Below are 26,131 nucleotides of genomic sequence, written 5' to 3' on the forward strand. Positions count from 1 at the left end.
AAAGAGTTGGTTTTAACCTTGTAGACACCATTCATATTGAGGTGTGTGTGTGTGTGTGTGTGTGTGTGTGTGTGTGTGTGTGTGTGTGTGTGTGTGTGTGTGTGTGTGTGTGTGTGTGTGTGTGTGTGTGTGTGTGTGTGTGTGTGTGTGTGTGTGTGTGTGTGTGTGTGTGTGTGTGTGTGTGTGTGTGTGTGTGTGTGTGTGTGTGTGTGTGTGTGTGTGTCCTGCTAGATACACCATTGAGTAAGCCAGTTTAGCGGGCAGTTACCGAATGATCCAACCATTAGTACACTGGTTTAATGTTAATTTCAGGCACACAGCTACATGCAGGTTGCACACACACACACACACACACACACACACACACACACACACACACACACACACACACACACTTTTCCTCGCCAAAGCAAACCAGCCCCAATGATGAAATTCCAGCTCCCATGTGACTTGGGGTAATGGTGTTACCTCAGGTTGCCACAGCGATGACAGAGCGAGGTTATAACAGGCCGTTCCCCCAGGGGGTCGAGAGACGGGGGGGCCGTATCCATGGAGATTATAGCTAAGGAAACCAATAGTACCTTCTATCGCGTCTAGACAAATTAAGTGGGCAGAAGTTGGAACTACTTTTCCTGCACACTTTCTAATTTGATTTGAGAGAGTTTTGTCTGTGATGTTAATTCTGGGGGGAACTCCCCCGAGACAAAGCCTAATCGCTCTGAATATGAATGAAGATAATGCTTCAAACTGACTTAACATTTTCCTCACAGACTTAATGAAAACGTATGGAGATGAGGTCAGAGTAAGAAAGGAGAGAGCCTGCAAAAAGATGGACGTGGTTGATTTTTAAAGCCCCTGTAAACCAAAATCCACAAACTCCTTGTGAATGACTGACAATGACTGTTGCCATAGAGTTTGATTCGGCCTCGCCCACACAGTCCTGTCAAACGGTCTAGACTAGAGACAGTAAAAAAGCTGTTTTTCTAACTCATTTTTATAATATTTATTTTCAATCAGATGTTTGTAAAAGCTTATGGGGACACCCAACTTTGATATCATATATTGATTTTTACTATTTTTAGACAAAGAGGCTTTAATGCTTGTTTCGAAAAACTCAGTTTGAGGTATAGGAAACATTCCACCTTGTCAATTTGACATTTTTAAGTCCAACAAGTCAGGGGATCGATATTTATCCCAGACTGACTTAAATCTATTGATTTAAGATAATGTTTGAATGATGTGATGCGGACAGTGCTTTCTTAAGTGCCTCGGGTTTCTACCATAATGTGATTCACCTCACTTTCCTTCAGCCTAAAAGATTGGCAGTGCTCCGAAGAGGATGCGTCAAGAAATCAATCCCACACCTACTTTTTTTTTCTTTTTTTTCATCTGCACTTATTTAGGCGTTGTGTCGTTTTTTTTTTATATACATCCGGTCTGTAATCGAACATTTGACTGCCAGGGACTATTCTACATACTACAGCTGACCCGGCCGTAAAAAGTACATAGTTTGCATGCAGTATAGGCACACAATTGGGACGTACTCCTACTTATTTATTTTGTCCATAACATCGTGTCTTGAACTTGCCTCTTGCTTGTATCTGTTAGTACATCACTGGGGTTTTTTTTCACTTGGAGGCTCAGTCTATGTGACGTAACTTCAGCTGGGCAATGGATCGTGGGTCAGAATCCACCAAGAAAGCATACTGATATCCACACTAAAAGATTACAACAGGAGGTAGTAGGGCATCCAAGTATTTTTCAGCATGCATGCATTTGACCACATTAAATGGGCCATCCCCAAAGTCCTTTTCTACCATAATAAATAGAGGACGTGCACACACCTCGTGCACTCAAGTCTTCCTGTCACCTCTCCACTCTAGTCTAATTCAGCCGTCACGTACGCTCCCAAGCTGTAAGCAAACAAATTACCACGGCGATGCATCTTGTAAACAACCTCCAGACAGCCGCGCCTCTCCTCCATACCACCACAACTGATTGATTAATGACTCTATATGGGAAGCAATACAAGTTTATTGCATCACATTCATACCAGTTTATCCCATTTATTAGGGCAACACAATGAAGCCCTCCAGGAGATGTCTTTTCTGTCTCTTCTAACAGAGCGATCATGTATCTGAGAGCCATTGTGTGAACCGTATCCACCACCGCTCACCGCTTGACGTTATCTTTGGGTGTGGTACATTTTGTCCCAGTCTTGGACAATACAGCCCGGCCTCGTTAGCTTACTAGACATCACCAAAGATTGCCTATAAGAGATTTGTGCTCAGAGAGAGAGAGAGAGAGAGAGTGTGTGTGTGTGTGTGTGTGTGTGTGTGTGTGCGCGCGCACTACACATCTCCACTCTCCAGGGAGTCTCCCCCTGGAGCTTGAGCTGTTAACTCCCTCCCCTCCCATCCCACCTTCACCCAACTCCCCCTGTGGCAGGCCTGGGCCATTCAGATAAGACTGCACAATTAATAGCACCACAGGAACCAGCGCCCACTGGGCACACTTCAAAGATTGTGTGTGTGTACGGTGCTTACTGGAAGATACATTGTGTGTGTGTGTGTGGGGGGGCGGGGGGGGGGCTTCTGAAGGGACTTATTTGCAGTTTGTAAGCGTGTGATGCACTATTTCATTCTCCTGACAACCCCCTATTTACATTTAATGGGTAATAAACCTTTTCCCTGCCTTTTTCTGATTTTTAGTGCCGCTGATCACATCTGTGAATCGCGGCAGGCAGCCGTGAGCATATCAGTACATTTCATGCCAGTCCCTTTTCCACAATGACTTTGAGATGGGGGTGGTTAGGCAATTTACATAAAGAGAGTTATTACAAAAGTTCCACACGCAGTTGCATGGATGGATGAGAAATAGGATGGAGATTTAACTATAAAAGCTTTTTTTTTGCTAATATTAAGAGTGCAGCTCATTTGTGTTCTGTCCCAAAGTCAAAATAGTCTAGCTCATTAAGGATTATTACAACACCGGCGTCGTTAGGAGGACATTTTACTCTCTAAAGTCATTTCTGAGACCTGTAAAAACTCATATAGTGCTACAATGCAGTCTCTATAATGGCACAAGAAACCTGCCTGACAGTACTGCAAGACTAGCCAATACCATTAATCACATTATCGAAACCTGGGCTCCAACTTACTAACAATTCATTTGACTATTGCTACGTTTAATACTTTTTGTAATAAATCAATTGTTTGGTGTACAAAATGCCTGAAAGTAGTTTTTTAGTTAGAGTCTAATTCAGTGCACATAAACAAAACAAAAATCAAGCCTTATAATTCAACAGGAAAGTTCTTTAAGGCACAACATATGACAGTCACATGGTGGCTAAAGCAAAGATCACGTTGTATGTGTGCGTCTGAGGTTTGCCTTGATGTGATTTTGGGTCAGGGCTTCCAGCTGTGGAAAAAATAGGTCACCTGAGATGGGAAATGGTGATTTTGAAATGTGGGTGTAACAAAAAAACACACACACACACACAGGGACACACACACCCCAACACGTGAGGCTGGTCCATGTGAACTGCTGCAGTGAGCCCTGTCATCCTCATAAACCTCCTTGGGGTAGCAAAAACCAATCTGTCAAATTGCAGTAGAAAATAATCTCACTTTAATCGCTATACTACTGCAAACTTTGTATGTTATTATTATTGCATTACATTATTAGATTGTGTTTTTTTCTGTTGCTGTTTGTGGAATTTAGTATTTATTTTATTTTATTATGTGCATCACGTCAGAATTAGGATAGAGTGATGATAATCGAGCAAGGTTTTTCTGCTGACTTCGATTTAACCATCTCTTCGTTCATTGGTCGATCTCATATATCAATCAAGAAGCAGCCTTGGCCCCGCCTCTGGTTTATTCGACCCCGTCGTCACGGCGATGGCTATCTATCTATCATGCCAGATTGGGACCAAAGGGGGATATTTCTCCTGACCAGGCTGCCTGTGTTAATCCTCAGTGCCCAGATTACTCCCACACACATGCACACAGACACACACACACGCACGCACACACACACACACACGCACGCACACACACACGCATCCCTCCCTGCAGAATGACCGGCTGGCAGAACTGAACCAAAGCTCAGATAGGATAAGACAGAGAGAGAGAGAGAGAGAGAAGGAAATGAGGGAAGCCTGGTGTCTCCTTCTATAATATGCATTTGTCTCTCACCCTTTTGTCCGCCTGCTTTTCTTTCAGTCCATCTGTTACTTACTCACGGCATATTCTAGCTTCCCAGCATTGGCCGAAGAAAAATCATTCTTTAAATCGTATATGCAATCTCTTCTCCATGGTCAAGAAGTTGTACAGTGCATGCCTGTAAACAATATATTTCCTTTATTAAACCTTTCCCTGCTTTGCTCTGTCCAGCCTCTCTCTCTCACTCCAATACATCCTTTAGTTTTCCGGAGCGCTTGACCTTCCCCCAAGGCTTATTGTCCAATTCATCTGTTCTCCAATCTCAGCCCCTGTCTCTGGCCATTGTGCTTATTGTGCCATGGTCCCGGGACCCTGATTTATAATGATCTGTAAGGATCTGATTTGCCAGCCAAAAGAGGACGACACAAAGAATTTGAATGTCAGCGAGCTCTTCCTTGGCACAGATTTGCCTACCTGTGCCTCGAGCAAGAGAACAAGCTGTTTTTTGTTTAGTTTTTTCTCTCTCCCACCAATGACAAGGAGAGGCCAGAAGGTGGGCAGGTAGGTCAAAAAATTAAACCATGACGCCACTCGCGGAAAGTTGAGTTAATTGAAAAGATAGCTCACATTCAAATGAGTTTAAAAAAAAAATATATATATATATATATATATGAAAACTTTCCGCACTCAGTTTTGCCTTGGGTTTGAATGAGCAGAATTTGATTTGATCTGTTGGCCGCACACTCACAGATGGCAGTGTGGGAATCTGCCCCTAAATAACTCTTAATGTGTGCACTGCAGATGGCTCAGTGTCAAAGCTGATGGCCACAAGTGTCAATTTGCCAATGGGGGGTAGGAGGGGATTGTGTGTGTGTGTGTGTGTGTGTGTGTGTGTGTGTGTGTGTGTGTGTGTGTGTGTGTGTGTGTGTGTGTGTGTGTGTGTGTGTGTGTGTGTGTGTGTGTGTGTGTGTGTGTGTGTGTGTGTGTGTGTGTGTGTGTGTGTGTGTGTGTGTGTGTGTGTGTGTGTGTGTATCATAGATAGTATATAAAAGGTCTGTGTGTGTCATCCACTATAGCTTGCGGCTCATCAAGTTGCCACTTCTAGGGAGGTGTACTCTGTCCGTGTATATTTGATCCATGGCAGTGTAACGTGATCTGTGTGTGTGTGGGGGGGCGGGGGGTGTCCACCTGAATGCAGTTAATGGACAAGAACACATTGCTTTACTTTTTTTAGTTTCTTTTCACTTACAAAGAAGCAGAAATGATCACTTTCAGTTCAAAACATTCTCTGGTCTCTTGTCTTCCTGTTTCCTGTGAAAATAACCTAATAGTTAAATACATATAACCCAAATGAATGTTTTGCTACAGTGTCTCATGATAATTAATAGTTATTTTAAAATAGTGTGTTATTCACTGATAATAGGCTCTTTTTTATCAGTTATTTTAAGAGGACGTGCTAACCCTTTTACCAAAAACATGTTTTCTGGTAGTAGATAAATGGCACCAGCTCATGAGAACCTGAAAAATCTGAAGCATTGTTAGATCTGCTGAACCCTATTGAACTCTGGTGAAGTTCCAACAAACCTGGCCTGCGTCTTGTCTTTTTGTCTCTGTGATTGTGGCAGAAAATGAATATGAATAAATCCTATATATGGGTCAAAGACGTGGCATGTCAATTCTGATGTCCAAGGCATATTCATAAAGTAAAAAATAAATCTACATTTTAAATCACTATATTATGTTACTCAACTCTTCCCTCTTCAATCACTTATACAATTATTTATTGTGAGAAATTAAAATTTCAAAGAGCTTTTGAGCTCCAAAGTGCCAAATTGTCCTTCCTGGGTAACGTCCGGGTTAAAATCCAAGTGAAGAAAAGCAACACAAATGTTTTAAAACATTTATAAAAGCATTAATTATTTACTTGGGCATAATTGTGTTGATGTTTGCAATGATCCCTACAAATATAATACCAATACAAAGCTTATTAAAAATTTCATGCAAGAAATACTTTTGTCCAGATTTTTGGATTTCCCTTATGTCCTGCCCGGGTAACAGACTTCAAATGCATACATTACCCAGAATGCATTTGAATAGTCATGTAACAGGATATTGGATGAGAAGGAAGATTCTGGAGAACCCCCAAACATCTGAAAAGGTCAGTAATTCTCTCTTAAAAATGTTGATATTATGCCTTTTTGGTTACTGGTCAGGTTCGACCAAAAATCATGTGTCTTTCTGGATAACGCTAATCAAACATATATTCTGTTTTTCTATTTAAGAACTGCCTATTTCATGTTTAATGTGGCATTGATGTGTTAAAGGCTAAGATATGTCTTAGCCAAGTAGGCCTTTTTTTGAATGCGTTTTTGCGTGAAATGTATCGTTTTGTCCTCCCTGGGTAACAGAATGTCCTTCCTGGATAACAAAGATTTTCTGTTACCCAGGGCATGTCCTCTGTTATCCAGACTGGACATTTTAATGAAGAAAGCTTTTTTAATAGTATTTGTCACTTTTTAAGCATTGAGTTGATATTGTTATATTATATTAATAACATAGTATGTGTTTTTTTTAATCTCTTATGAATTTTTGTAGCATGCATGGCTGTCTGCCTGGTTTTCCAAACTGTTCATGTTTCATGCCTGTTTTCACTTCTGTCCTTCCAGATGCCGCTGTCAAATAGAGACTTTTTAGTGCCAGGAGGAATGCAGACCCCCAAAATAGGGCTATGTTTCTTGAGCAGAAGAAGGGAAGTTATTGTTATTTAGTAGTGAAGTGCTACTGGAAGGCAGATCAGTAAAAATTAGAAATTGAAAGTTTCATCCATAGGTTTGCACTTATTTGTAAAATGACTTGATGTTTTAGTTAGGCAATGTGTCAAAAAAAATGGTAAGGGACGATTCTTAATGAGCAATTTTGAAGGACGCCTTATTCATACATAGAATATAACTGTTGTTAGTGATGTATCCCTTTCAATTTATTGGAAAAGATTGCAATTTGTATTTTAGTCCCAAAAAGTTTTAACCTGTCTGATTCTGTGTTAAATACTGTTACAGGACTTGAAAGTTACATTGTTGTTTCATGAAATTAAAGATTGGAAAAATTAAAATCTTTTCAGTCAGTGTTTCCTTTTTAATTAAGTTAAGTTATCTTTATTGTCAGTTGTACACGAGGCACATTGAAATTTGTCTTTCACATATCCCCTCTCAAGTTCCCACACTTCGGAGGGGGTCAGAGCGCAGGGTCAGCCATACATAGTACGGCGCCCCTGGAGCAGTTTTTGGGGTTAAGTGGCTTGCTCAAGGACACAATGGTAGAGATGGTGGGCACCGTAGACGCAATACCAGCCTCTGCTAGTTTTACAACTAACACCCCCCTGTCCGGTGCCGGGGATCGAACCAGCGTCCTCATGGTTACTGGTCGGCCACCTTACCTCTAGGCCATCCTAGCCTAGACCTAGGCCTAGACCTAGCCTAGCCTAGACTTAGGCTAGGATGGCCTTGTATGAATGTTGAAAAAATATGTTTCCAAGGGAGCCTTTAGAGAAAAACTAGCCTACATCCATAGTAGTATGTCATTCCTGGATAACAGGATGTCATTCCGAGTAACAATGACAAACAGGTCATTTAACCCAGATTTTTTAGTTATTTTACACAACTATGTTTTCCTGAGTTGAGGATACAACAACAACCATTTAAACTTTACTGTAAATAATTTTCAGACATTTTCCCAATTTTTGCTCTTTTTGGAATGGAATATTGTGTGATCGAGAGCAAGTTATGAGCCCATTTCAGTATAAATACCCAAATAAATCATATTAATAGTGATAGAAATGTAGTTTTCTGAGCAGTAAAAGATTGGTTAGCTCTAACTATGGATATTCATAAACTTGTATATGCTAAAATTGGTAAATATTGAATTAATCTTAAATTCCTTTTCCGTTACCCAGGAAGGACATTTTTCATGGGATAAATCATAGGATTCAACAAAAAAAATTGTAATTGCATTCAGAAATGCAGTTCCTTTTGTTGATATGAATACAGAACACTCTGATTAATATAGAAAGTGCTTGAATTTGCATTTATTTACAATTTCATTTTTTTTCTAATTTGAAATCCTTATTCGTCTTTGACCCATATACAAAATAATCTGTGTAACAGTCTGATAAATGAAGTATTCGAAAATATTTCATCCCACTCCCTTTCCATAGCTACAAACTGACAATGTTCACGTCTGCCTTCTAGTGTGCGAATAGCTTTTGGATTTCATTACATTGTACAGAGACATTGATTTTATAGCATTCACCTCATGAACTGTATTGTGTACCTCACAAGCTTTCTGTTCTGCTTTGCCAGGCAAAGGCACTAGCCACTCCAGAGAGTATGTGTCAATACACTCCATGTATAAATGGAGTGAAATGAAGACTGATAAGATTCATTTGAACCAGATTAAATCGCCACTAAATCCATTCCAACGAATTGAACTCTTCCACTTCAGATGTATCCAAATTGACGGCCCCTATGCACCAGCTATGCTCATATTGGAAGAATACTTCATGCCCCCCCTGGCTGCTTGGGTGACGATCAAGTCTGTAGGAAGAAAATATGCTATCCATCTCACAAAACAACATTTGTTTGCCTGCCAGGGGCCTTCAAAACCATTTAACAAGATTAGGGAGAGAGAGCGCACGATGGCAACAGTCCCTCCCTCCGTATCCCCTCCCATTTTGTTCTAGCTCATTTGCTAGTACAATGCAGACATTCACTGGGTTTTGTCTACACCTCCGCTCCTGGGGAGGGGGGGGGGGGGGGACTTCAGCACAAAACCTCCCTATGCAGGCCCACAGTAATGACACACACACACACACACACACACACACACACACACACACACACACTCTCTCGAACTCTCTCCCCTTGCCTCTAGCCAACCTGTTCTTCTTGTGCTCACAGAATCGATGTGGCTTATAAACACAATACCAACCTGGAGATACTGCTGCACAGACACAGAGATGTACACTTTTCCCAGAAATTCTGTTGTGCAGGGCAACTCGAGTGGGCGTGTGTGTATGTGCATGGACAATCTTAGACAACCGAGGGTGCATTGGATTGCTCCAGGGCAGGCCTGTTGTTTAGAAGCAATTTATTCCTCTCTGAAGCTATTGATTGTTGTGTCCATCACTGTTTTTTTCCACTTATTTTGTCCGTTTTTTTTTCTTCACATTTTGACGACACACAGTGGCAAATATGAACAGAGGCATGGTGTGGGATTCTAGCGCTGCAAGGGTTTAGCGTACGATTAGCTGTCATAGCAATACCAGGTGATAACAACTCTCTATGGTGTATTTTGTGCATTCAAATATGATAGCAACATATACAAATGAGCAGTACCATATGTACAGGTGATTTAATTGGACACAAATAATACAGAACACCTCAAATGTTTTGTTATCATAGTGTTCATTGCTAGAATATACTTCCCAGTTCCACTTGACTCATTTTCTGCAATAATCTCTCTCTCTCTCTCCTCTACACCTCATCTTCTTCTCATCTCACGCACTAGTCTACTCTCCTCTCCACTATCTGCTTCCTCTATCTATCTTAGTAATCAAATTTAATTGCATCCGTCTAGCATTTCTCAGGGCAAGCGCTCAAGGAGTCTTAAGATGAGCGGTATCTCTCATTAAATCTCTCTCTCTCTCTCTCTCTCTCTCTCTCTGTCTCTCTGTCTCTCCTAGGTGCCTACAGATGTTTCTATGGGTCTTCTGGCTGAGCCCCAGGTGGCCATGTTTTGTGGCAAACTCAACATGCACATCAACGTGCAGAGCGGCAAGTGGGAGTCCGACCCCACGGGCACCAAGAGCTGCATCGGTACCAAGGAGGGCATCCTGCAGTACTGCCAGGAGGTAAAGTGTGTGTGTGTGTGTGTGTTTGTGTGTGTGTCTGTCTGTCATTCTTTATGTCTGTGTGTCTGTCTGTTTATGTGTGTGTTTCTCTAAGTGTGTGTGTGTGTGTGTTTGCGTTTCTCTATGTGTATTTGTGTGTCTCCTCTATGTGTGTGTTTGTGTTTATTTATCTATGTGTGTGGGTGTGTGTGTATGTGTGTCTTTCTCTCTCTCTCTCTCTCTCTCTCTCTCTCTCTCTCTCTCTCTCTGTCTTTCTGTGTCTTTCAGTGTGTGTGTGTGTGTGTGTGTGTGTGTGTGTGTGTGTGTCTATCTCTATGTGTGTGTGTGTTTGTGTTCATCAACCCAACAGAAGCTGCTTACCTCTATATAAGTACGACGGGTTTATCTCCCCATGTGGAATCAATTAAGTCTCTTATTATTAAACATAATCATATAAATCCACCCGTTAAAGCTGATCCCAATCTTTATTGTACTTATTGTAATAAACAGTATCAGCCTAAAGGGATGTAGAATAGGTGGAGGGGGATACACCTATAACGTTTTAAGACAGGGTTGAAAAATAAAATCAGTGCAAAGGGAGAATTGTCCCTGTGCTAGCAGCAGCAGAGATTAGCTGTTCATTTCCTTCCTCACACCATTTGCAATCATAATTTTCAGTGCGCTTCATGTCTTTCAAAATGGCTCCTCATTTCCCCTTGATGCTATGATATGATATATGGAATACTTAAATTGTAATTACCATGCGTTTTGATTGAGCAATAGACCTGGGTGATACATTTTTTTATATTTTTTTATAGCTGTGACATTTAAGTTGGATGTTTTGGGTGGGATCATTTCCATTTTAGCCATTAAGCTTAACTCTCTCTGAGCATATTACAGTGACTGAGAAGGAAGTAGTTCAGCTACTTTATTGGGAACACTTTAGGGGAGCTCAGACATATTAGATTGTCTTCCTATTCTTTTTTTCTAGAAGATTTACAATACTATTTTGGCAGGGAGAATCATTTGAAAATGTACGTTTGAACACATTTTACAAAAACATTTTAAATAGTCTGATGCATAGGTATTTGTTTTGCCGGTCTGAGAGAATGTAACAAAAAAGTGAGTGGATTACATCGTCTGCGAACAGATTTGTTTTCACTCACCAAAACCCCCAATTTGGCAGTGTGACATAATGCTTAGTAAACAAGCTGCTTACGTCCATGTGACTTTGCTTAAAAAGGCTCTGGATGGCTTCTAATTGGGCAATGTGGATGTAACTAAACTCTCTCTTTGTACTTGTTGAACTTTGTGGTGTCTAGCACTGTGATTTTTACAGTTACTGAAGTCTCCTTTCAACCACATTTTCGACCACATGTCTCTGGGGAATAGTCCTGAAAGTGTGATTTAGCCTTTCAAAGTGTTAATGCATTGTGTAAGAAATGGTGTGTGGTGAGAGGAAGTGACGAGACTTCTCTGAAAAACAAGTCTATCTTTCCAGCATTCCAGTGACAACAGTCAATCAGCATTCAAAAACCTTTAACATTTTGAACTTCAAATACAAGAAAGGAACATAGCAAGAAAAATCCAACATTTAACTGGAGAGCCAAAAACGTTTGACTGCAACTATTAACGTATAGTGTATATTGTAGCTATGAGCTTTATTAAAACTATACTATAATGTGTGTGTGTGTGTGTGTGTGTGTGTGTGTGTGTGTGTGTGTGTGTGTGTGTGTGTGTGTGTGTGTGTGTGTGTGCAGGTGTACCCTGAGCTCCAGATTACCAATGTGGTGGAGGCCAACCAGCCAATCAGCATCCAGAACTGGTGCAAGAAGGGGCGCAAGCAGTGTCGCAGTCACACACACATTGTGGTTCCCTACCGCTGCCTGGGTGAGTCCCCGATATGTTTTCACTGATGCTCTTGTGACAGCATATTCTAGAAAGCAGTGTTTTATTTATAGCAAAATATATATATATATATCCCTATCTCGTACTGGTTAACTCATGCATAAAGCTGCTAAAGGGTTGGAATTATGAACATGGAGATTGTTTTTCTTTCACCGCAGTGGGGGAATTTGTGAGCGACGCCCTGCTCGTTCCAGACAAGTGCAAGTTTCTACACCAGGAGCGCATGGACCAGTGTGAGAGCCACCTGCACTGGCACACTGTAGCCAAGGAGGTGAGTGCACACACACACACACACACACACACAGACACACACACACACACACACACACACTATATATAACACTGCTGTGATGACTTGCAGGAACAAATCCATAGCTGATCCATTCTTTGCCTTTCTCACTTCCATGCTGTATAGTCCTGTGGAGACCGCACCATGAATCTCCATGACTACGGGATGCTGTTGCCGTGCGGCATCGACCGTTTCCGAGGGGTGGAGTTTGTGTGCTGTCCCGCGGAGGCAGAGCGCGACGCGGACGGAGCAGAGCAAGACGCCGACGACTCGGACGTCTGGTGGGGAGGAGCCGAGACAGACTACTCCGATAACAGGTACACACACACACACACACATACGTACACACACACACACACGTTTGTACAGCTATACTTGTGAGGACATTCATTGACAAGGCATTTCCAAGCCCCTTACCTTAACCCTAACTATCAAAACTAAATGCCTGACCCCAACACAGTACCCTAACTAAAACCTTATTCATACCTGAACCTTAAAACGTAGTGTTAACCCTCAAACAGTTCCTTTAAAGGCCTGTCCAGAAGTGAGAAACAACCCAAAATGTCCTCACCTTCCAAAAATGTTAAAACTCAAACTCTAAAACTCAAATTGGTTCTCACATAAATAGTTCTAAAAGTACACACGCACGCACGCACACACACACACTCACACACACAGACAGAGATAAATGAAGGCAAGGCAGCAGCTACATCAGCGCTGAGATGATCGTAGCTACTGCCACTTTCATTTTACAACTCTGCCATGAGAATAAAAATGTCCCTCCTTGAAAGCAAACTGCTGGTTGGTTGTAATTTAAAGTATCTGTCCTTCTCCCTCCCTTCCATTCATAACTCCTCGTCTTCCTCATTTCCTCATCCCTCTTGTCATCTTTTTCCACCCCAAACGCACTTGTTCTCTCAATGTGTGTGTGTGTTTGAGTTTGTGTGTGTAGTTGCTTGTAAATGTGCCATTACTTATGTATAGTCTATGTTGTGTGAAACGTGTCTCCATATATACTGTATGTGCCCTGCATGTACCCATTTTTTCACATGTACATTCACGTGTATGTGTTCATCAGTGGCCACCATTGTAAATGAGAACTTGTTCTTAATGACCTACCTGTTATAGATAAAGGTGATAACCATTACCTTCATTTTTCTCCCTCTCTCTTCCCAGTATGGTGCGGGAGCCTGAGCCCACCGAACAGCAGGAGGAAGCCAGGCCATCCGTGGTAGAGGATGACCAGGAGGAAGAGGAGAAGGTGGAGGTAGAGGAAGAGCAGGCAGTGGCTGAGGAAGAGGAGGAGGAGGAAGAGGACGTGCTGGACAGCGACCGGGACGGAGATGGAGAGGAGGATGAAGAAGAGGAGGTGGTGGAGGAAGAGGAGGAGGATGAGGAAGACGACGGGGATGATGACATCATAGACACACTCGACGACAATGACGACGATGATGAAGATGACGAGCCCACCACTAACATCGCCATGACTACCACCACCACAACCACCACCACTGAGTCCGTGGAAGAGGTCGTAAAAGGTAAAGGGAGAGTCTTCTAAAGAGTCAGTTTTTTGCCCCTTGTTTTTTTCATACATAGTCCTGTCCCTTATATTTTGGTCCACAGTATCAGTGTATCCTTTTCAAAGGTGGAGTGAGTCAGCGATTCTGGATGACGCTTTTTTTTTTGTGTCAAAACCAATGAATATGATCTGCTACTAATCTGTAATGTGTGTGCACTGAAACATAATCTGGTGTTAATACACACAGCCTAGGCTCTGTGAACTGTAAAGTAAACAAAGAGGCCCACCATAATTTGCAACATGCCCGTTTACAGAGCATATGATGTGTATTTACACTTTTTTTTTCTTTGAACGCACTCAGTAAAGCAACAGCTAGTGGATCGTGAGGAGAAATTAATTGATTTTGACACAAAGCATTCTCCAGAATCGCAGACTCCCCCCTTTTTAAAGCAATAGAAATCTTCTTAATGTTGAGCTTACAAAATAAAAAACAGATGACAGGTTCCCTTTACATTTAGATTAATGTGGAACAAGCTTAGTTAGCAGTACGCTACAAAATACAAACCCTGTTTTCCCCCCTTTTATATTTTATGCTTTGCTAAACACAATTAAACTTCATGTTCCCTTGCCAATTAATTTCCTACTGTCATTTTCCTCATCGTGATCATTTGTCATTTCAGAGCTTTCATTAGCTACGTTCCATTAGCATCAGAATTGGTTGTTCCAGCTTTTGTTTTCTTCATTTTGAGTGTTAAATTGTGCTTGAATTGAATTCCAAGCAACATTAATAATGGACAACATCAAGTATTGATAACATGTCCCTGAATAGAAAGTTGCGTATTCTCAAAAGGAGGGCTGAAAAAACAAACATTGACGCAATTTACATGCCGGTGAGCTAAAAAAAAGACCTGTGTGTGTGTGTTCTCCAAGATGTGTGCTGGGCCAATGCAGAGACTGGTCCGTGCCGGGCCATGCTGCCCCGCTGGTTCTTTGACCACCAGGAGGGCCGCTGTGCTCAGTTTATCTATGGTGGCTGTGGAGGCAACCGGAATAACTTTGAGTCAGAGCAGTACTGCCTGTCTGTCTGCAGCAGCATCAGTAAGTCCGTCTAGACTGCGGTATACTGTCCCTTTGAGCCTTCACTCTTTACCTGTTGTCTAACCGAGCTAACTAGCTAATATTAACGGCCGCTCAAAGGGGTTTCTTGCTTCCAGTGTGCTTCTCTTGTTGAAGTTCCCTAACAACCTGTCAGCTCCGCTACTGGCTAACCGTTACTTTTTCTGCATTGACTGTGTGTGTGTGTGTGTGTGTGTGTGTGTGTGTGTGTGTGTGTGTGTGTGTGTGTGTGTGTGTGTGTGTGTGTAGTCAAATACATTTTTGCACTTAAAACAGTCTTTACCTTTATCGTAATCTCTTGTGTATTCTTAACATTCTTTACCTTCACACTCAGGTTGGTCTGTGGTTTCTGGTGCCTAAGAAGTGATTTTGGACTTAGTGTTGAAAGCTTTTAAAAAGCTGTGTCAGTATGTTCAAACCACAGTGATAAATACAAACATCCTGTATTACCACACAGCTTTACTCAATCCTTAGGGTAGAGGCTCCTAGGTTTGTATTGATTGATTTCTATTAAAAATGAAGCATTGAAACATGCCGGAAAAAAACTATTTGCTCTGATAATGATGGGTTAGATACGGATGATTCATTTTCATGTACAACATGCTCTAGTTACTGAATGTGTTCCTCTAGATTTTTCTTTACATTGCCATGGTTACAGTGTCCTTACAACGCATTTATGTATGACTGTTGTAATCTGTACAATTCCAGTCATTTCATGGGCATCATCTTATAGCAAAGATAGGGAACTGTGAAATCACCCAGGCAGGGATCATGTAGCGTCTACTCTTCACCTCGCTGCACATTATCCCCTAACCCGCTATCACCGATATGTTCTTTCTGGTGAATTCATTACATTCACTTGAATCATCAACACGTCATCGCATGCTGTCAGAGCACACCTGCATTCTACTATTGACACTGAAAATTACAACAATGTTGCACAATTTTCACAACTTGTTAATAGATAATAGTTGAGACTGGATTGCCATTCTATTTTTTTGTTTTGTTTATGTGTGTGTGGTTGTGGTTATGGGTGTGGGTGGTTTGCCATTTTTCGCTCTGCTGAGCATAGTAAAGGTGAGAAAGGGTCTGCAGTGCCCCTCCTCCCTCCTCCCCCCTACACACAAACACTCTCCAACACACACACACACACACACACACACACACACACACACACACACACGCACTGTAATTATACGTGAAGGCTATTAACAATCATTTACAATCAGTCAGTCACAGTGCAACTGGTATTTTGTCAAATGGCAGGTTTTTGTAAATATAAAGCACATGATAATTGCAGTAATAATCCAAGCAATTTGCATACAGAAAATGTCTCTGACAGTTCAGTCCCAGACAATATTGATTAATAGATTGCCCAGTTAATGGAAGCTTTTCACTTTCGCTCAAGGGTTGAAATGTAGCCCTTGAGAAGTTCTAGGCTAGGTATGTTGGTCAGCAACAGGAGTGGTTTGCCCACAATTAACGTAGGCTGTGTCCAAAATGAATTCCTTGGTCATGATCACTCTTTCACTGTTACCTAAAAATGTCACAATGGTGTTATCACCATTCTGTGGCGTAACAGGGACACATTGTGATTTCAATTGGACTTAATAGTTGGACTGAAAATAGACTTTGCTGTTGAACTATTGGTCACATGATGTTTAGATGCTGTGTTTGAGGGGTGGAGACAGCCATCACTAAACCTGGGTGAATAAAACCAAAACACACTGCATGATTCCACCGGAGAAAAGTGAGAAGAATGTTGTTTCTTTTTAATATAGCAGCATAGGTCAAAATGAAAGAGACGTCTCCGTTGTTTCACATGCCCTCCATCAGACGTGACCAATTTCACTCGACGTGCGACCTTCACACACACGCTGATTCAGACACACACACACGCTCCACCAACCCCTCTTAATCACCATGCGTATGAGATAATTAACTCTCTGCTGATTTTTTTTAAACCCAGGATTTTTTCACGCTTCATCTACTCCCAGAAATCTTCCCTGCTGGTGTTTCCACCCTGGTTTCGTCTGTGCTATTGAGTCCATGTTTTTTTCTTGTCTCTCGTTTACAAAGGGTCATCTGAGGCATTTTGTGTGTATGCTGTTGTAAGGGAGCTTCTTTCTCGTTTCCTTTCCACACTAACCCTGTTAACCCCCATTTGTATTTTGTATTTGTGTATGTGTGCTGAGGCAACACTAGAAACAAACAAGGTAAAAAGACTTCCCTTCACTGAAAGTCTTTTTTACCTCCCTGCCTCCTCTTATTTATTTTTTCCTCTCTCTCTCTCTCTCTCTGCCTCTCTTTCACTCAGTCCCTACTGCTACTCCCGGTTCCCCTGATGCAGTTGATCACTACCTGGAGACGCCTGCTGATGAAAACGAACACGCCCACTTCCAAAAGGCCAAAGAGAGCCTGGAGGCAAAGCACCGCGAGAGGATGTCCCAGGTACTATATACTGACAGACAAGGAAAATATACTGTTGGGTTGCATTCTCAATCGCATACAGCTGATCATAAAAAGTATCTACTGTAGTTATCATGCAGTATGCACACAATCGGGACATACTTTTACTTATTTATTTCATCCTAACATTGCTACTTGATCTTGCCATTTTCTTATATATCCGTCTCATCCCTGGTTGTTTTCATACGGAGGTCCGTCGATGTTCCTGTGCGCACTGGATTGTGGGTCAGAATCACCCGAATATAGCATGCTGATCTCAACACTAAAAATCTCCACCGGATTTAGTTGGGCAACTTGGTATTTTTTAGGCATGCTAAATCTGACCACAAGAATTGGGACATCCTACATCGGTAATTGCTTTACCATACGAAATAGCAGGGAAGTATGGGTATTGGAACGCAGGGTAAATGTTTTTTTTTTATTTTATTTTTCAATTCAGCAGACCGAAAGCTCATCAGCATTCACTACACATACACATGAATAAGTTCTGAAAGCTAAGCAGGTAGAAACAGAGGAGGATTTGCTTTGAAGCAGGGAGAGGACATGGATATTCTAGGAATAGAAAATGGAGGGAGAGAAAAAGGTGTGCCGAGAAGCAAAAAAAACGAATAGGTGCGTCTGTTTTAATCCCTCCCGGGGTGAGCCGCCCGAGCCAATTCCAAATTTAATTGCGTTCTTTAATCAACTGGCTCGCTCTCCCTGGAAGACGGCAACTGGCAATGTCACAGTTTATTTTATTTTCAAAGGTTCCAGACAAGAACGCCCAACAACCTTTTGGAGTCTTGTGCTCCGCTCTGGATAGCTCTGTTTGTTTATTTCCTTTCATCAGTAAGCTACAGGCGCACTGTTGCCCTGATTCCACACAGTTGACTTCACCCTTAGAGATACTGTTAGGTCATGTCTTTGGTAAAGGCCGCAGGGTTGAAATTAAGGAAACCGCCTTGGTGAGTCAGACAAGATGCATCTTTTCTTGTAAGAGGGGAACCGAAACTGTTACTGTTATTGTATTTCCCCTCCCCCACAGCCCCAAGATTTAAAAAGTAGAAACTATATCGTCAACATATCATCATTCTAAATCTAAAAGCATTATTGAAACAGAGTGAACGGAAGTAAAAGTGTAACATCAGAATCAGCATCCCTTTATTCGCCAAATGTTCACAGGAATTTGACTTGGTGTACAGCGCAATATATATTTAAAAAAAAAAGTTAATTCAATGAATGAATCCCTTCTCCTCAGGTGATGAGAGAGTGGGAGGAGGCCGAGAAGGAAGCCAAGAATCTTCCCCGCGCCGACAAGAAGGCTGTCATCCAGGTAAAGACGAGCACACGCAAGAAAATATACACAATACAACACCTCCATATTGGTATCTTTTCATTGATCTTACTGTTTCTTTTTAATACAAATTCACAAGACGAACATAACATAACACACATATACATACACACATACTGTACATTCATACATGAAAGTACAGAATACTAGATATATATCAATATTAGAGATATTTACCCAAATTCATTAAAATAATTCACCGTATTGCAGGACATAAATATATACAATTAAAAGAGCCAGTTAGTCTTTACTCATGAAATCAAAGAAAATCGCAACTCAGTATCCCATATCTTTGTAATTGCCTTGGATCCCCATTTGTTTATATTTAATGTTTTACCGTTACCTTTGAAAATAAATCCTTCCTGTACATGATAATGTCTAAGACAATGTCTTTCAATTGTTAAAAAAATAAAGATTTTTTTCGATCAGAATAACAGTACTAAGCAACGGATTGCGGTCCTTGATCTTACTGTTGTTGTTGCTGTGGTTGTTGATTGGCTGTAGCGTTTCCAGGAGAAGGTGGAGGCCCTGGAGCAGGAGGCAGCCAGTGAGCGTCAACAGCTGGTGGAGACACACATGGCCCGGGTAGAGGCTCTGCTCAACGACCGCCGCCGCCTGGCTCTGGAGAGCTACCTCACAGCACTGCAGCAGGACCCACCCAGGGTACAATGCATATGCTTTTTTGATCAATATGTATGTGCTTGAATAGTGTAAAGCATTTTTATTGGGTTGTTTTTATTGGGCGATATTGTTCTCATGTAATCTTTTGTCGGTTTTTTTTGTATCTGTAGGCCTACTCATTTTTGTTTTAAAAGACTACTAACTTACATAGACATAATCAGATGATTGAAAACGTTTAGTGATCATAGGAACCAATCATTATCAGAGTCCATTGTGATTTGAATATTTTTTTCAGCAAGAAAGATCTGACTTTGGTCGACATGGAAGCTTCCGTTAAACAAAAATGTGGAAACCAATATTTAAGATTAGATATCACCTTCTATCCTACACAAAAAGGGGAAACAGCATATGCACTATTCAGTTAATACTTACTCACCTAAAATCAATAATAAATTGTGTGAATTAGCACCAATATAGTTGAATCAACAGCAGACTGTTAATTGGATTTAAAAGAGAAGTCAAATCGACAGAAAGAAAATATAAGATAACAGATAATATGTGAATACAAAGTCTGTTCTGAACCTCCTGTCTCACTCGCTCGCTCTCCCTGTCTTCTCTTGCGTAGCCTCGTCACGTCTTCAGCCTGTTGAAGAAGTACGTGCGCGCCGAGCAGAAAGACAGGCAGCACACCCTCAAACACTTTGAGCACGTCCGCATGGTGGACCCCAAGAAGGCCGCACAGATCAGACCTCAGGTAGCAAAATACCACCACGCAATTTTAATCCCAATTCCACCACCACCACCCCCCCCCCCCCCCCCAAAAAAAAATCCACATAACTTAATTTAATACATTATGATGAATTTAAAATGTACTCATGTGTTTGTTAAAGGTTCTGACCCACCTGCGTGTCATCGAGGAGCGTATGAACCAGTCTCTCGGACTTCTCTACAAGGTGCCCGGTGTGGCCGACGACATCCAAGACCAAGTTGGTGAGTTTGTCAATTTGAAAACACTTATTTTTACACTGAAAATGACATGTGTGTGGTACTATAAGGGACATGAATGAGCCCCAAAAATATGATATCAATTATAAAGGAGACTTAATGTTAAAAAGGACTTTTTAAAATGCCCAGTCTACTGTAAAATAACTAATATAAGTGCAAATGAGGAAGATGGGACTGAGTTTTTAGCTGAGAAAGAAGGTGTTAGGATGAGAAAAAAGGACAATCAAAGTCTATCACAATGACTTATTGTCCTGGTGTTCTAAGTAAGTTTGTGCTGACCCTGGCATGAGAGAGAGATATGGCGGATGACGCACTGTTCGGGATTGTTCAACATCTAACAGAGAGATTGCATGTTCTAAATTCCAGCCTTGAAAAAAATAGCAATTTTTTTCTTCTTCTGTATGTATTTGATAAGGACGTTGTTGGAGCCATTTGGCCTAATTCTTGTGTTCCCAGTCAAATGAAACTGTTTGCTGGGAGATAAATCCCCCCTCCCTCGCTGCCTAGTAGGTTTCTGTTTTTTTTTTCTTTGGTTTATTGGAAGTTGCGTGCGTCACACAGCCATCTGTGTCTCTATCTCAGAGGGCCGTCACAGTCTGTGCTGTCCGGCAAAACACACACACACACACACACACACACACACAAGCACGCACGCACGGAGGAACAAACATACACAGAAGAAGCGTACAGGCACCACCAGGTGCAAATTTCTTGGAGACGGCCTCTACCTTCTGATTTAGAAACATTTGTGTGGTGTTGCATATGATATAATATTTACTTTAGACAGAAAGGTAAACACATCAGCAACTTAAAGGATTCTGTTTTCTTCTTCTCTTTTTTTAGAAATTATAATTATGAAAATAATCTGCAATATTGTCCTCGTTAAAGGCGGAGTCAGCGATTCCGGAGAACGCTTTTTGACAAAATCACTTTTTTGTCAACCGTAGTATATCTCCTCACACGATCCACTACCTGCCTGTACTGTGTGTGTACTGTGTGTGTTTACAGAGTCTAGGCTGTGTATTATTAACACCAGACTTTTATTTTCTTAACGCACACACAGTAGTGGACAGGTATTGGATCGTGAGGAGATATATTCACTGATTTTGACAAAAGTGACAATCACTCTCCAGAATCGCAGACTGCACCTATAACAAGTCGAAGTGAACTGATTGATAGAAGTTGGTTAAATAAACCTTGCTTCTCTCTCTCTTCCTCCCTTCCTCCCTTCCTCCCTTCCCCCCTCCAGAGCTCCTGCAGCGTGAGCAGGCGGAGATGGCCCAGCAGCTGGCCAACCTGCAGACAGACGTGAGGATGAGCTACGGTAACGACGCCCTGATGCCCGACCAGGAGCTGGGAGGGGGCCAGACCTCTGACATTCTGCCCCAGGAGGACACACTAGACCTGGGGGGAATCGGCTTTGTGCACCCCGAGAGCTTCAACCAGCCCAACACTGAGAACCAGGGTACTTTAAATTACATTTGAACTGCATATTTGGTCCACTTTGAAGTTGATCCAATAATCCCATGAATGCTATATAAAGCAGTATGCAAGCCATTTGTGGCATTTAATTTAATTTAATTTTTTATTTTCTAAAAAAAAAATATTTTCTTTCTCTTCCTCCAGTTGAGCCAGTGGACTCTCGCCCCAGTCTTGACAGAGGCATTCCCACACGGCCAGGTTGGTGCTATTGTTCAAGAAGTTTCCCCCATTATTATTATTATTATTACAAGTATTTGTATTAACGTAAGAAATCAGACGGATAGGGTTTAAGGCCTGCATATATCATCGGTTAACTTTTTGTCACGCCCTGCCATCCAGGTTGCTAGGCTACTTCCTTAAAAGTGCATTAAAGGCACTACGAGTAAGTCGGCACGTTGGCGACACCTTTGAACAAAAGCGGTAGTATTATTACGACGCCAGCTGTCGTGAAGCTGTTTGCTTGCTCGTGCAGGGCTGCAAGATTCAAATAATCAGGAAGCAATATGGTGCGTGTCCGTGTGTGGACTCATTTCGGCTCGGTGAGAGTGGTGGTGACACAGCATCTACTAATGCCAGTAAGTGCTAAACACTCCTGATTGCAATGAGTTGATGCATTGTCACCTCTCACGGAGCTGAACGAGTCTTTAGTAGGCTACCGCTCATTCATTTAGGAGTAAACACTGCAGTCTAGGTTCACTCCGTGAAATTGTGTAGGCCTATACGTTGCTTGGCAACGCCCTCCCACCCGCCTATCACTCTCCCTTTTTTGCTTTTCTTCATTGCATTTTCTTTTTTTGCTTTGATGGTTCAGCCCCGTTATCAATTATGACGACAAATAACTGTCTCAAACAAGGCTCCCGCTCCCCTTCTAGGGTGACCAGATCGCATTTCCATTACTTTTCACACGTCCCGCAAATTGAGACGTTGTCCCGCATTGTTATTGAAAGTGAGCCCCCCTTTTTAAATGCGTGTTTTATAATCTGGTAGCCTATATATCCGATAGCTGTGTGGAGACAGCAGTCTGTGAGTGTGCGTCTCTCCGTTTGTCTCTGTGTGTGTGTATCGCACTGTCGGGGGGCTGCTGGGCTCAGTGGCTCTGTGAAGGTGCTGCCTGCTTCGGCATTTCCTTTCTGTTACTTCAAAATAAAAGCCAACTCACGTTTGTCAAGTGAAATGCTTATGTGAAGCCAGTGAAATGCTTTTAATGTGAAGCCGCAGCCTTAACTCTATTTGTTTAACAGTAGCTAACTTAACTGCTGCGCGCTGATCTAAAGATAGTGTTTTTTAATATAGAAAGCCGTGTCTCTGGCATTACTGGTGGTGACACGAGTTTATTTTGCTAAAGAAAACGGCACTTTGTCCCGCACAAACGTAGTCTTTGTCCCACATCTGGTGAATTGGGATCTGGTCTCCCTATCCCCTTCCCTCACCTGGAGCCATAGGCTTCTCAAATCGCGTTCCTGCGCCACACTGAAATCTGCGACCAATGCGGATATGTGACCATAGAGCATGCACGCGTGAACCGAAAATCGGACTGGGTGTACGACCAGATCAAATGCAGTAATAAAAACTATATAAAAACGTCTTTCTTTGCACTGATGGACTTGTTTGCTGTTAAAGGTAATTTATGATTATGAGAGGAAACATGAGGCTGTTTAAAAGATATTTAAAAGTTACTCGTTGCCGCTTTAAGTCCCTTATCAATGTTTGCTTACTAATCTGCTGAAATGTGTCTTGATGAAGAAATGCACCCTCTGGTGGCAATATAAAAGAGGCCCTGTTGCTTTTGCTTAGAGCTCAACACTGGGCAATAAAAGTTGTAAACAGCTAATGAAATATTAAAAGTACAGTAAAAGTAGTGCGGCCATGATGAAGTGAAATGATAATATAGATCCTTAATAAACCATAAGTAAGAACTATTCAGTTGCCAGGTTGTGACAAATTGCTGTCATTGACTTCATGATTGCTGATGACTTATAATAAAGTGGGACAATCATTTGCATTTACTTAGGACTTTATTGTGTAACTTGAATTGAAGGCAACCCAGAAGTTGCTCTTAATAGTGGCCTATAACAGCTGTACAAAGCCTTAGAAAGTTATTCATTAACCATTCAATTATTTTGAGAATTAATACAAATATTTGTTCAGGTAAGAATGGCTTCCTCTTAAAATACATCCCAACATTGTACAGACTTGGAGGATGGCCAACTCCACTGGTCTGCCAATAATCCTCCAGCTGTGTGCTGCAGTTGCAGGGCGTGTGCGTACTGCGCTGTATATGCTGCGCTATACACTATACACTCTATGTCTATGCTATATTATATTCATACTGCTGCTACATTCACCGCTCCACTGCCTGTCCTGCTTGAACGAGTCAGTTGATTCCAGGGAGTGTGTGTGTGTGTGTGTGTGTGTGTGTGTGTGTGTGTGTGTGTGTGTGTGTGTGTGTGTGTGTGTGTGTGTGTGTGTGTGTGTGTGTGTGTGTGTGTGTGTGTGTGTGTGTGTGTGTGTGTGTACTTGTACAGGCATCTTTGTGAGGGCCTGTTTTGGCTTTTGACCATCAGAGTGAAGACATTTTACCTGGGCTGGTCCTCACTTCTTTAAAGGCCTGTTTGAGGGTTAAGACTGCTTTAAGTTTTAGGTTAGAATTGGTTTTGGGTTAGGGTTAGTGTAAGAGTTGGGTTTTTTGGCATGTTATGCTTTATAAGACAGTTAGGAGAGACAGAGGTGAAATGGGGCAGTGAGGGGAATAACATGCAGAGAACGACCACGGGCCAGATTTGAATCCATGGTCTGCTGCTTCTCAGGACTGATGTTGGTAGTTAGGGTATGGTGCATATCAAGTGTGAGTGTCCTCAAGATCAGAGTGTCCTCACAAAGATAGTTCAAGAATGTGTGTGTGTGCATTTGTGTGAATGAGAAAGAGGCTGAGTGTCACCATCTATAAAAGATAGTACTTCTTCTTCTCTCACCAGTGACTGGAATGAAGATGGAGGCTATTCCTGAGCTGCGGATTGATACGGAGGACAGGCAGAGCACCGAGTATGAAGTCCACCACCAGAAACTGGTAAAGAAACAAACACACATGGAGCAAGGAGAAGCAGCTCACGCTTGACACAAGCGCTGCAGATATACACACTAATTTCTAAATCTATTAATATATGCAGACTTGTTAATTAACACAGAGGAATGCACACAAGCACACACACACACACACACACACACACACACACACACACACACACACACACACACACACACACACACACACACACACACACACACACACACACAGATGCATTCACTGAAACACGCAAGCGTGCACTCTGCCCTCCACACACACGTACACTAGTCAGGTCCATATCTCCACTTTGTCCTCCTGGTTAACTCCCAAGGTCGTCACCATGGAGACGGTCGTCCGTGGAGACGACAGAGATAATGCGTGCGTCACACTCGTCGGCTAAAACCCACTCCTCTTCTCATTAGAGTTTTTTTTTGGGCTTTAAGTACTTTCTTTTCCATCCACTGTGTTATTGTCCTAAACACTACAAGGACTCTAACCCAATTCTGCATTCGTTCACTAATCTCTCCCCAGCATTGTAATACCAGCACAAAAACCCCCTCAAACAAATCCTTATTCCTCTCACCTAAAGGTTATAATCTCTTAATCCCTACATTTTATTACATATCACATTTCTTGCATGCACAGTGAGCAGTCAGTGTGTCATGCTTTCTCCTTTACTTTACTCCTTAATTTGATATTCACGGTACCCCCCCCCCCCCCAATTCCATGTTCTGCAGGATTATTCTAGAGGAGGCTCACCACCAGCCTGAAATTAAGTCTTAACACTTGTTACTGTAACTTTTCTAATTTCAATATAAGTATGCTTTCTTTAAAATAATGCACAAAGAGTCAGGAGTCAGATTTCATCACGAAAACCATTTTCCCTCAAAATCAAGTGGCCTCACACACAGTCACTCTAACGACCCGTGTAGTATACCCTTTGTTACCCAGCAGGACAGCAGCCATTTCCAAGCTCAAATCTGACTCTGTAATGATCCTAAACAATGCAAATGCCAGGACTTGTAATTACACAGCATGCACCTGCAAGAATGAATTCTGTAAATGGATAAAAAAAAATGAAAAATACCATAGTTACTGGGGATGAAGCTTTGAATGTCAGCGGTATATTCTCCTCCTTCAGGTATAGGCCAACACATCTAGAAGACCGCTGGAGCTCCGAAAACTTTTCCAAGCCCTGCTGTGCTGTAAAACTCAAACTAGATACCCTCATTAGTCAGCAGTGTCAAAGCAGCACACAGTCACATATCGCCTCCA

The 26,131-nt window shown here is 41.9% G+C and overlaps 1 protein-coding gene across 2 annotated transcripts in view; it reads left to right on the forward strand.

The window, feature by feature from the left end:
* The window catches only part of appa (amyloid beta (A4) precursor protein a), a 38,487-nt gene that overhangs the window by 8,473 nt on the left and 3,883 nt on the right, over window positions 1–26,131 (forward strand). Inside the window, exons 2-15 of one of the 2 annotated variants that reach the window (XM_080053115.1) lie at window positions 9,904–10,071; window positions 11,811–11,940; window positions 12,117–12,229; window positions 12,374–12,564; window positions 13,424–13,785; window positions 14,697–14,864; window positions 17,200–17,333; window positions 18,589–18,663; window positions 19,189–19,347; window positions 19,931–20,059; window positions 20,196–20,295; window positions 21,560–21,775; window positions 21,937–21,990; window positions 24,768–24,859. In XM_080053115.1, coding sequence (XP_079909241.1) covers window positions 9,904–10,071; window positions 11,811–11,940; window positions 12,117–12,229; window positions 12,374–12,564; window positions 13,424–13,785; window positions 14,697–14,864; window positions 17,200–17,333; window positions 18,589–18,663; window positions 19,189–19,347; window positions 19,931–20,059; window positions 20,196–20,295; window positions 21,560–21,775; window positions 21,937–21,990; window positions 24,768–24,859 — 2,091 coding nt within the window. The remainder of the gene's footprint in view (window positions 1–9,903; window positions 10,072–11,810; window positions 11,941–12,116; window positions 12,230–12,373; window positions 12,565–13,423; window positions 13,786–14,696; window positions 14,865–17,199; window positions 17,334–18,588; window positions 18,664–19,188; window positions 19,348–19,930; window positions 20,060–20,195; window positions 20,296–21,559; window positions 21,776–21,936; window positions 21,991–24,767; window positions 24,860–26,131) is intronic. The other variant, XM_080053116.1, reaches the window with a different exon arrangement.

The sequence above is a fragment of the Ammodytes marinus genome (assembly GCF_949987685.1).
Source record: "Ammodytes marinus genome assembly, chromosome: 24".
NCBI lineage: Eukaryota > Metazoa > Chordata > Actinopteri > Uranoscopiformes > Ammodytidae > Ammodytes > Ammodytes marinus.